General features: G+C 37.5%; 1 protein-coding gene and 1 long non-coding RNA gene across 4 annotated transcripts in view; one reads left to right on the top strand and one right to left on the bottom strand.

Moving 5' to 3' along the window:
* Positions 1–12,973, top strand: part of LOC103022015 (guanine nucleotide exchange factor VAV3) — a 228,910-nt gene that overhangs the window by 171,745 nt on the left and 44,192 nt on the right. For 2 of the 3 annotated variants that reach the window (XM_049480878.1, XM_049480877.1), the window contains one exon: positions 532–8,145. In XM_049480878.1, coding sequence (XP_049336835.1) covers positions 532–576 — 45 coding nt within the window. In that variant the 3' untranslated portion in view covers positions 577–8,145. Of the gene's footprint in view, positions 1–531; positions 8,146–12,973 lie in introns of those variants that run through there. The other variant, XR_007439653.1, reaches the window with a different exon arrangement.
* LOC125802528 (uncharacterized) lies at positions 8,271–8,741 on the bottom strand. The gene is made up of 3 exons (XR_007439663.1): positions 8,583–8,741; positions 8,463–8,514; positions 8,271–8,358 (listed from the first exon to the last, which is right to left on the bottom strand). It is a non-coding gene; the product is annotated as an uncharacterized LOC125802528 (long non-coding RNA).

The raw sequence follows: 12,973 nt of genomic DNA, 5'->3' as shown, positions 1-12,973 counted from the left end.
ACTGGTTGATTAGTTGGTAGGTAGATTGGTGAGTAGGTTAGTAGATTGACTGGTTAGGTTGGTAGGTATATTGGTTGGTTGGTTGGTTGGATGGTTGGTAGGTAGATAGTAGCTAAGTAGCTAGGTAGACGTGTAGGTTGAATGGTTGTTTGGTCGAAGGATAGATTGATTGGTAAGTTGGTTGGTAGGTAGGTTGGTTGGCAGGTATATTGGTAGGTTGGTTGGTAGGTAGATTGGTAGGTTGAAAAGTAGAGAGGTGGATAGGTTGGTTGGTAGGTAGAGTGATTGGTTGGTAGGTTGGTTGGTAGGTAGAGTGATTGGTTGGTTGGTGGGTTGGTAGATAGTTAGTTAGGTTGGTAGGTAGAATGATTGCTTGGTAGGATGGTTAATTGGTAGGTTGGTTGGTAGGTAGATAGATGGGTAGGTAGATTGCAAAGTAGAGTAGTTTATTGGTATGTAGGTAGGCAGGTAGAGTTCTCTTAGCTAATCTCTCTCTCTCTCTCTCTCTATTTCTCTCTCTTTTTTCTGCAGGTGGGCTGGTTTCCCTCCACGTATGTAGAGGAGGGAGAGGAGTGAGGGAGTGGGCGAGAGACCTGCAGTCAGAGCTGGAGAACAGTAAAGCCTGGATTGGCTTTGGATTGGTTAAAAATCCGAAAACGGACTGAACCGGAGCCGTGGTGGAATTCTGAAAGGCAGAGAGAAATTCACCCTCACTCTCTCTTTCTCTCTCTTTCTCGCTCTCTTTCTCTGGTTGGGTGGAGGAGATAGCGGCTGGAGGAGGGCGACCCTGCCAGTCAGCCAGAACACAGGGACTGGACTTTATGCCGTGACCTTTGACCCCCTGGACCAGGCTGCCATCCCTTTACACACCCAGAAGCCGTGGAACTGTCACAAATGGAAACACGGTGTGTGTGTGTGTGTGTGTGTTGATGTGAATGCGTGGGAAGAATCCTACTGTGTGTGTGTGTGTGTGTGTGTGACCTTGAGTTCCACTTACCTGCGGCATTATTGATGAGTCTGTCCCCCTTCTTCTCAGCGGGGTTCAGGAGAAATGTCCTCGCTCTCTTTTTCTCTCTCTCTCTTTTATGTCATCACACTTTTTCAACCATATATTAAAGCGATAGTTCATCAAAAATCAAAAATAACCCCAGTTCCACACATCTTACCCCTAAAGTATTCAATCAGCCAGGTAATGTTTGGTATCTGAAGTTTGCCTATATCCTTTTATAGGGATAATGTTGCTATCAAGTAATGGAAGTCTATGTACACCAGTTAGCATCTTCTGTATTTGTATGCTATTAGCACTAATCAGAGCTGGGGCTTCTGGGACTTGTAGTTCTGAGAGCTTGCTCCTCTTTTTGCTTCCCATCCTATGATCTAAAATGTGGTGGAATTTTCTCCCATAGTTTCTAATCAATCACACTTTTATAGAATGGCTTTTCCCATATTTCAGTGTTTACTCTAACTCTTAAAATGCTCTATATTATTCACAGATGTTTGGCCAATTTTACACAGTGCAAAATATAGTTTTTCCATATGGGCACACATGGGTTATAGCATAATAATAATTCAATTCATGTGCGCAAGAAATATCCCATACAGAAAAGAAATATATAGGTAGGCCTCTTACAATACCAATAATTGATAATATATAATAATAATAAAAAAATGATTTTATGAGTTATTTTAAGACCATTTTATGGCATTAATATCATGGTGCAATGACACTATTTGCACCAGAATAGTGAACTCTAAATTATTATTTAAAAATGTGTTTAGACATTGCAATTGGAAAGAATATTTAAAATAAAATAACAATAATAATACAAATAAAATGAATCAGCTGTTTTTAAACAATGTGAGCTTATTGGTTCGTTTAAATTAAACCAGAAAAATCATTTAAAAACCATATTTATCGATTCATATCAAATACATTGTTTAGTTTTAAAATATATATATATAAAAAATATGTTTTTTCTTTTTAAATACATTCGCATCTATTTATTTTCTATATGGGATCAAATTCGATGTGACAATGTCATCGATATATATCATCATTCTACGTCACCAGAAGCATATAGCCACAGGTCTATAACTGTAGTTTATACAGTCGTTTTGAACATTCAGTGGAACTACAGCTTTGGGAAACACTGTGTATCTTTACGATGATTTATATTATGCAATATTATGCAATTCTCAAATTGAAGTTCAAATTAGCTATGTATGTGTTTTTGGGAAACGCACCCTTGAATTGCTTTTTGAGCATCTAGTGGTTGGTTGACGAATTTGTGCAAGGAATTCTGGGAACTGTAGTGCTGCTAAACATTGAGCAACATGACAAACATGTATAAAAGGATAAATTCAGCACAGATTGGCTCTTTTAGTGAATTTAGTTTTGGTTTATAGCACACGATTGTCTATAAGCCTTGGCTAAATGCTAACTGCTAACTAGAAGCAAACTTCAGATACCAAATTTCTCTTGTCTAATTAACTGTATTTCAGGTATTTTAGCTATAGTAGACCACTGTGTATTTCAGGTTTTAAACCGAAGTATCGCTTTAAGGTCACATTGTCACTCTTCCACCTCCGCTGAAGCTGATCGCCATCATTTTCTTCTTCTACGTCCTTCCCCTCTCCTCTCCTCCCTCGCTCTCACTTTTCCACTTCAGAGGAGCTGGCTGGTTGTTGTCTGTTTGGGTTTCGCTTTGTTCTCTCGATGTTTTTTCGTCGTTGTTGTTGCTGCTTATCTCCGGAGATGTTCCGTGGGCTGTCGTGACATGTTTATCTGATTTAGCGTGTTAGCGTATAGTCGGGGAACACACAGCGCGAGAGGAGGCAACAGCCAGGCAGGCGGCTGACAGAAAACAAAAGAGCGCGAGAGGGGGAAAGAGAGAGAGAATAAAAGAGAGGGAGAGAAACAGCATGGTCTTTCTGTCCAAACCGAAGATCTCATTAGATACTACAGTCACAGCCTGCTTAATCTGCTAATGAGGAGATATAGCTGCACGTCGTCAGCGTGTACCACCCAGCTTATTAACTCCATATAAACGAGCCCGAGCTGCGTTCACATTACGGCGTCAAACTGGTTCAAATCTGATTCATTTTCATGCATAAAAAAAAACTGATCTGAATCACTTACATTACAGTACACTTAGGCAGCAATATTATATCCAAAAGAAGCATTCACGTACTTTAATCTCTTAAGCATGCATTTTTTATTTATCTTTGTGCTAATTTGGGCTAATTGGCACCTGATCCGTGTAAAAACAAAGATGATGTAAAAACTACATGATGTAGTTTCTGAGAAAAAACATTATGTCCACATATGAGGACTTAAGTTTTATATATTTTTATAGAACACAATGAAATTGCAATTAGAAATGATTTTGTGCAAAACAAAAGTAGAAAGTGATATAAAGAAGACATAAAGTAAAAAACGTAAACAGTTACTGTATTTATTGTTCATTTACATTCATTTCTGAACAAAACTCTTCTGCCACCACTAGGTGACACTATAATGGCCTCATAAGAGGACACCAGGCTCTTGTACAGCAAAATTTACTGTTGTGCTCTAGACTTAAAACTTAAAATGTAATGTCCAACCATGTGGACACCAGGTCCTAGGAGGTTAAAGGGGCACTAAACCCCCTTATCTTAGCTGACTCCACACTTTTAGCTCAATTTTGCAAAAAGCTAAAAATAAAAATGGCACTGGGTGATGTGATGTATGGGTTTAGGGGCAGGGTCAGATAATTACCATATGCAGATCAGCAGATATACAACAACCAATCAAAAAACAACAGCCTATTTTTACCCATTCCTCATGCATCGTTTAAATAGCAACTGTTTTTCTGAATATATCTACACCGATGGGCGTGGTGTTCTGGTTATGAAATGAGGTGTGTTCAGGTACATTTCTGGAGTTTTGCTTGTTTATCTTGGTAACAGAAAACACAGGAGCTCCACTGACTGAATACAACCTAGACAGACGCCAACAGTCAACAGTCAGACGTTCATTGCTATATTGGCAGTGCACAAACCCATAGCGTGAGCAAACTTTTTTACATCAACAATTAACAGAATGAACAAGCATAAACGAGCAGCTCAGTTTTTTCATTGACAAAGCATTGGACACGTCCAGTTACCTGCGCCGTTCAAATAGCAATTCGCCAAAGTCAGAGCTCACCTGGTTCTTAAAGGAAAGGGTGATCATGTGACATTCTGATTGGTTTCATTTTTCACATTACGCCCAAAATTAAACACACTCATGATTAATTAAGAGAATTATTACAAGACTATAGCCTTTTGTGCGTTTCGAGCTGTGCATGGTGTACTTTTCCCGTCGTTACGATAGCAAAGACACACTGACACGCCCTCTAAATCAAGCTAATGACTCGCCTATAGATCAGTAAAATTAAATCAAGCAATCTGAACAGACATAAACCAGCCAGCATTACACTCTATAGCCTGTGACTTGAAATGATGCAACAATATTATGGGTATTTTATTTTTTTCTCTTATTTCTACTATTGTTTTATGATTTTTTAAATCTTAAAATGATGCTTTTTACACTCCTTAGTGTGTTTTTGAAGTGTTACAGATCAGAAACTCGAGCGAATGAAGCAGAAAAATGTATTTTTCCATCCCAGTAAGTGTGAAGATGATGCAGAAGGATGTTTATAGATATTTATTGGTGTATATATCTATATCTATATAAAATCTAAAGGAGGGTTGCTCTGTGTTCAGTATGATGTTCTCTCATTGTGTTTTAATGTCCTGGTTAGCCTGCAGTGTAGCTCTGCTGCCGCTAGATGGCGGCACCATTAGCGGATGCATTCTTATACATCCCATTTACAACAACACCTCGCTATTAACAGTTTAATGCACATACAGCTCTGGAAGAAATAAGAGAGCACCTAAAAATGATGAGTTTCTTTGATTTTACCAAATTGAAAACCTCTGGAATATAATCAAGAGGAAGATGGATGATCACAAGCCATCAAACCACCAAACTGAACTGCTTGAATTTTTGCACCAGGAGTAAAGCAGCATAAAGTTATCCAAAAGCAGTGTGTAAGACTGGTGGAGAAGACGAACTTGCTAAGATGCATGAAAAAAAAACTGTGATTCAAAGCCACCAGGATTATTCCACCAAATATTGATTTTTAAACTCTTAAAACTTTATGAATATGAACTTGTTTTCTTTGCTTTATTTGAGGTCTGAAAGCTCTGTTTCCTTTTTTTGTTATTTAAGCCCTTTTTCATTTTCTGCAAATAAATCCTCAAAATGACAATACCTGTAGTTTATAGAACAAACATAAACCTATAAATAGTCAGAAAATCAGAGAAACTGATTCAGAAACTGAAACTCATTTAGAACTGAATATTATATCCAAAAGCAGCATTCAGGTGCTTTAATAAAGGGGCTCTAAACCTCCTGGTTTTAGCTAACTAAAAGACTAAAAAAAAAGCCCCGGGTTATGTATGGGTTTAGGGGCGTGGCCCTAAAACTGATTCAGAAACCAAAGTGATCTCTTCATTTATTCCAGAGCTGTATAAGACAGTTTTCCTTGCCTTATCAGTACTATGTAACTCTCCCTCGCTTGCACACTTCCCTTCACTCTCTCGTTCTCTCTCTCTCTTTCACTCTCTCTTTAGCGCTCTCTCTCTCTTCAGCTCTCCAGGCCCGAGGGTTTGGAGGGTAATTGGGGGGACTCTTTCCCTGCTTGGTGCCAGAGGGACTGAACTGGCTCTGTAATGGTTGGAGGTTGCGGGGGTCCGTACTCTGAGTAGATTATCCCTTTGATAATCTAACCCTCTGCAGTGTAGACCCCACGGGTGTGTGAACCAAAGGCCTATTTTAGAATCTAACAGCGATTCTGTTAACAGATATAACAGTGATATTATATCAGCGCTGCTCACACCAACACAATACCACCATACACGCCTTCAGCCTGCGCTGCTTAAATAGATATCTGCCAAAGTCAGAGCTCGTCCGGCTCTTAAAGGGAATGACAAATAATACACAGTACACCCATGATTAATTAAAGGTCTCCAATTCATTTTAAAATGTCTATTTGTGACTCTAGTATAAAAAAAACGCTCAGGTGTTTCTATTCAGCCCTGCTTTAGTTCACTGAATAAGTGGTCTCTGAAGAAACACAGGATTTGGTTCTTGCTCATGAATATTCATTCATTAAACTCAAATGATTTAAGTCTGTTTTACATAAAATTGGACATTTCTAATCAATACTCAACAATTTTGAGTTAGCTGAACATTAGAAATAAATCAACTTCCCCTTTAGTTGTAATAAATTGATGTTCTAAGTTATGCTATCTTAAATTTTCATTACCCATTACTTAACTTTCTTAAGGCAAAAGGTTTCCTCAAATGTTTTAAGTAAATTCAACTTATCCGGTTTTACAGTGTACATGCAAATAGATTGCCTCTGATTGGCTAACCTAACAGCACTGCAGCAGAGAACGCCTACCTGCTGCCTTCCCCCCTACTGACAATTTTACAGCTTTAAAACTTAAAGGACTAAATGTTTTCAGAGATACAGCCTCAGTTATAAAGATATAACATTGAGTGAAAGATTAAGTTAACCCTTAAACTTCTTAAGTTGACTTGGTGATTCAGTGCTTGGGCAGTTTCACCACGTCAAAGCTTCAGAAATTCGCTCTATATCATAAAATCTGATCCGAACGGCGCCCGTTTTTGACCGGTGTTCTGTCGAGTTGTGCAACCCTGTCAAACCGTGCTTCCCTAGTGTATATTTAAAGTCTTGGTAAAACACAGAATCAACCGGAGATCCTATTTAAACCTACAGTTACTTACACAAGATAGCTAACAGAAGCTGTAAACAGAGCTGTTAGCTTCTCATTAGCTATAGCTGCTAATGCTCTAGCATGCATATCGTCACTGTCCAATGAAAAAGTAGTACAAGTATCTCCAAAACAGCAACTTTACAGGAGAGAGAAAAACCTTGTAAACTTTCAATGGAAGTCAATGTAAAAAAAAGTTTATTTCAGGTCATTTTGAAGAGTTTCTATTGGTCTGTGCATCAAGAAATTTTGGCACAGTGTAAATTGTTCAAATGTAGTACACTAAAAATCGACAAAAATGGAGATAAGTGTTTTTTTTTACAGGACAGCGACAATATACAACTCAAAGAGACCTATAGTATTGCATAGAGAACAAGAAAAATTGGATTCTAGTGGAATCAGACCTTTAAAGGAAATGACAAGTGACGTACTGATTGGTTTATTTCACGTTATGCCCAAAATACACCCATAATTATTTAAGAGAATTAGTACATGCCTTTTGTGTTCTCTTCGAGCCACGCAAGTTGTACGATAGCAAAGACATACTGAAACGCCCTTAATTAAGCGGCACTGTGCATGGTTATTGGCTAATCTAAAGATGACTTATATAGAGCCCTTTATTGGACAAAAGTATTGGAAAAGCTATAATGTAGGTATAATGGTATAATGTATAATAGGTATAATGTATTGGTTTGCTATTACTTTTATCCATATACCTTAATTTAAACTGTGTTTGTTCGGATTTAATTCTAACTTGTTATTAAAGCGATAGTATTATTCCTCCCTCCTCCACCCTGATCTCCAGCCTCTCCAGCTCCTCTGTTCTCTCTGTTTATTCATCTCCTCCGTCTGTATTCTCTCCATCGCTGTTCCTCAGTAGCGCTGCTGCTCTGTAATAATGAGGGTTAGCGGAAAGCTAACGAGGTTCACCCACAGACAGCAGCAGCAGCAGCAGCAGCAGCAGTAGGTAAAAGTGTTTATTGGGGTAAATGTAGCACTCTCTCCTCTCGCCCTTTCCTTTCTCTCTATGATAAAAGGATTTGCGGCGTATCCTCAGCCCCGCTGGAGCCGCCGGAAACTTCAGTAAGCCATATTTATACTGTGGTACTCTGAATAAACCGCGGCACATCAGCTCTTCTTCACCAAAGCCAAAGATATACTTGACCTGGGGCCACGGAACCGAGCCGCAGTGGCCTGTCCTGTTGCTGTGCAATTCAGATTTTTCCATGTTTAAATACTGCTGTATTATACTGTACATATGTAAATGTATATATATATATGTATATCGCACAATAAAATGTATATTGCTTCTTTTTCAAACTTGAGTGTTTTCTTCTTTTCACATTTTTTCTTTATATCAACTAATCATAAATGTCAAAAATGTCCCTCGGGATAAATGAGGTACCTAACTACGTACATACCTACCTACCTACCTACCTACATACCTACTTACCTACCTACCCACCTACCTACATACCTACTTACCTACCTACCCACCTACCTATTTACCTACCTACTTACCTACCCACCTACCTGCTTACCTATTTACCTACCTACTTACCCACTTACGTACCTACCTACCTACTTACTTACCTACCTACCTTTGTACTTATCTACCTACCTACCTACTTACTTACCTACCCACCTACCTGCTTACCTATTTACCTACCTACTTACCCACTTACGTACCTACCCACCTACTTACTTACCTACCTACCTTTGTACTTATCTACCTACCTACCTACCTACCTACCCACCTACCTACCTACTTGCGTACCTACCTACTTGCATACCTACCTACCTACCTACTTACATTCTACTTACCTACCTACCTACTTATTACCTACCTACCTACTTACCTACCTACATACTTACCTTACCTACTTACCCACCTACTTACTTACCTACCTACTTACTTACCTTACCTACTTACCCACCTACTTACTTACCTACCTACTTACCTACCCACCTACTTACTTACCTACCTACTTACCCACCTACTTAACTACCTACTTAATAGTCTTGGAGAGTCATGTCCCAGAATATCTTACAGCACTTCATGCTGAACCTCTGCTACTGACAACATTTATGGAGATGTGGATTTCATTTTCCAGCAGGATTTGGCACACTGCCCACACTGCCAAAAGTACCAATTGGTCTTATTATATAATATTCTAATTTTCTGAGGCACTGATCTAAGAGTGACTACAACTGACACAAAACCTCATTTTACCATTAATTTATCATAAAAATACATATTTTCTCCTAAAACACCACTTTTTTACTGACCTGTTCTGCTCTGCTTACTCCTGCACTGCATATGAGGGATATTAAAAACATAATAAATTATAATAAAAAAAAACATGCAGTTGCAGTGTTTATGAATTGTAGTCCAGAAAAAAACACATAATAATATGCTACCACTTTAAAATAAGGTTTCCTTATAAATTGATTTTTAAAGAAGTTTATAAGGGGTTTATAAAGGAGTTTATACACGGCTATTAACTAGGCTGTAAAGCCATTAATAAGCAGCTACAACACATCAATTTAAATGGCTACAGACAACAGTGGCCTGGATGCTTATCTTACTTTGTCTTTTATATCAGTCAGCATTATACCATATCTAATAAAATAATAGCGAAAGTCAGTTTAATAGAATTAAACTAACTAATATGCTAGTATACACCACATTATGATTACTGGATAAATCTTTAATCTGGATAGTTAAATGAATACATTGTTATTAACATAGGCTACGTTTACATTACAAGCCACTTTGCTCAAATCTGATTTTTTTTTAGCTCTGATTGGATTTGTCTATCTTGATGGTTCACATTCACAAATGTAAGTGATCTGTATCTGTGTGTGATGTGAACGAATCTTTTTCTTAAAAACGCCTCACATTGATACGTGTATAAACATCACCTTCTTCACCAACAACAAAAAAACTGCACCAAAGGATGTCAGAACATGGTGAATAAAATGAACATTGTTGTTTTATTCTATAAACTACAGACAACATTTTTTCCAAAATTCCAAATAAAAATATTCTCATTTAGAGCATTTATTTACAGAAAATGAGAAATGTCAAATTAACATTGACAAAAGACTAAAAATATACCTTGTTTTCTTTGCCTTATTTGAGGTCTGAAAGCTTTCCAATCTTTTTTGAAGAGTTCAGAAATCAATATTTGGTGGAATAACCCTGGTTGGTTTTTAATCACAGTTTTTTCCATGTATCTTGGCATCATGTTCTCCTCCTCCACCAGTCTTACACACTGCTTTTGGATAACTTTATGCTGCTTTACTCCTGGTGCAAAAATGCAAGCAGTTCAGTTTGGTTTGTTGGCTTGTGATCATTCATCTTCTTTTTGGTTTTCAATTTGGTAAAATCAAAGGAACTCATCATTTTTAGGCGCTCTTTAATTTTTTTTAGACCCAACCTTTTTTGATGTTGGTTTTGTTTGGTTCTGATGCTGATCTGAGCATCGCTAAGTTGTTGTAGTTCTCTGTGAGGGTGATGTAGTTTGATGGTAATGAGAAAAGTTGACCTGGAAGACTCTTCTCCAGTCGTTCACACTGATATAATCAGGAAGTGTGTGTGAGATGTGTGTGTTCCCGGGCTGAGAGCTCGGCGTCCTGCAGCGAGGAGACGAGTAATCTTCGGTTCGAACCCGCAGATTTCTTCAGTACAGCCTGCAACACCCTGCAACACACTTACTGACGAGCTTATCAGCTCTCAGCCTCAGAGAAGCGTCTCCCAGCCTTCAGGACGCTGCTGTTGTGATGTTCACCGCTACACCTGTGTGTGATTACCTCACTGCAGCAGAGCGTCTGAGTTATCTGATTACACCATGAAATACATTTTAGATTGAAGCACTGAGCAGATCAGTCAGTCTGATACCGTCTCTCAGGATTGGCTGAGGAGTCTCCGGAGGCTCAATAAGAGACTTCACTTCTGTGACTTTACTGGTTGTGCTGAATGATTTTAACCAGCCTCCTTGGATGCCGTTTACAAGACAAGCATGGAAATAAAGAAATAAAGCACCTAAATCTCACCTTGTGTTCTCAGCTTAATTACTCAGGAATCCCTTCACACATAAACATAATCCATATATGGTTAGAAAGGGCGGAGCTTACTCTTTCTAAAAATAGTGATGACACGCCAGTGCGGTAAAGCTAAATCTACAAGAAACCCATTGAGAGAAAAACACCTAAAAAAGTGAAAAAGTGAAAAATCTCCTTCCTCAACCAATATTATTTACCTTTAGTGCTTCAAACATATTTATATGATGTTTCTTAAACCAAATAATATCAGTAAATAAAGACTCAAAAGTGTCCACAGAAAAAACAGTGTGAAACTGCCTGCTTTACTCAAACTAAAGCTAGGTATGGTGTGCGCACTACTTTATATAGTTTTTATTTTACTTTATTTATTTTACATTTTTACTAAGTAGCTATTTTGCACTAAACAACTTTTTATTTATTTAGATAAAAAACAGTTTACATTTTTGTATATATATATATATATATATATATAGTTTTCTTTGTGTGTCCTGATTAAAATACTAAAGGTATAGGCTGCTCTGAGTGTCCGATTACAAATAAAAATTACAAATTAAATATTGTCGTTTAGAGAATTTATTTATTTGCAGAAAATGGGAAATGGATGAAATAACAACAAAAAAAAAAGACGCAGAGCTTTCAAATGATGCAAAGAAAACAAGTTCATATTCATAAAGTTTTAAGAGTTCAGAAATCAATATTTGGTGGAATAACCCTGGTTGGTTTTTAATCACAGTTTTTTTTCATGCATCTTGGCATCATGTTCTCCTCCACCAGTCTTACACACTGCTTTTGGATAACTTTACGCTGCTTTACTCCTGGTGCAAAAATCAATTCAAGCAGTTCAGTTTGGTGGTTTGATGGTTTGTGATCATCCATCTTCCTCTTGATTATATTCCAGAGGTTTTCAATTTGGTAAAATCAAAGAAATTCATCATTTTTAAGTGCTCTCTTATTTTTGTATTTACAGAGCTGTATATCTAAATAGTTGTATAAATGCACCACTACTCCGGTGCTGCCACCTCTTACCCTCAGCTTTTGTGCCAATTCAGTAAGTGTTTCACGCAGAGGATTGTGGGTAAGAACAGCTCAGCGTGCCGCTCGTTTTATTGGTTAATGGAGTGTGTCGGGGTTGATACTGATTATTCTCTGAAAGTCCAGGTTCTTATGGGGGACATACGCAGCGTTCTGCTGACAGAGAGGAGCAGATGGCTGAGGGAGGGGGGCGGAGGCGTCCTGGAGACTCTGGAGAAGAACAGCCCCCTCAGTGCTGCTGATCACCTGAGCAGGTACAGACCCTCTGTTTAACTGTAGTCCTATTCAGAAGGAAGATTAAAAAAAAAACTTATATAAGGAACAATGTAATACATAAATTATTATACATTTAAAATGATATGGGAAATCCTGTTCATATTTATTGAGCTACACATACTTCCCTACTCCTCCTTTATATGTTGTATTTATCTTGATATCTTTATATTTTGTATACAGCATAAGAAAAATTGAGGAGAGCACTTCAGTTTCTGAATCAGTTTCTCTGATTTTGCTATTTATAGGTTTATGTTTGAGTAAAATGAACATTGTTGTTTTATTCTATAAACTACAGACAACATTTCTCCCAAATTCCAAATAAAAATATTCTCATTTAGAGCATTTATTTACAGAAAATGAGAAATGTCTGAAATAAGAAAAAGATGCAGAGCTTTCAGACCTCAAATAATACAAAGAAAACAAGTTCATATTCATAAAGTTTTAAGAATTCAGAAATAATCAATATTTGGTGGAATAACCCTGGTGGTTTTTAATCACAGTTTTTTTTTTATGCATCTTGGCATCATGTTCTCCTCCACCAGTCTTACACACTGCTTTTGGATAACTTTATGCTGCTTTACTCCTGGTGTAAAAATTCAAGCAGTTCAGTTTGGTGGTTTGATGGTTTGTGATCATCCACCTTCCTCTTGATTATATTCCAGAGGTTTTCAATTTGGTAAAATCAAAGAAACTCATCATTTTTAAGTAGTTTCTTATTTTTTCAAGAGCTGTATTTTATTTGATTTTTTATTGTACTTTATTTTATCTTTAT

Source organism: Astyanax mexicanus, chromosome 6 (assembly GCF_023375975.1).
Source record: "Astyanax mexicanus isolate ESR-SI-001 chromosome 6, AstMex3_surface, whole genome shotgun sequence".
NCBI classification, from domain to species: domain Eukaryota; kingdom Metazoa; phylum Chordata; class Actinopteri; order Characiformes; family Acestrorhamphidae; genus Astyanax; species Astyanax mexicanus.
Note: the sequence above shows the minus strand (reverse complement) of the source record. Positions and strands in the feature narration are given on the sequence as shown.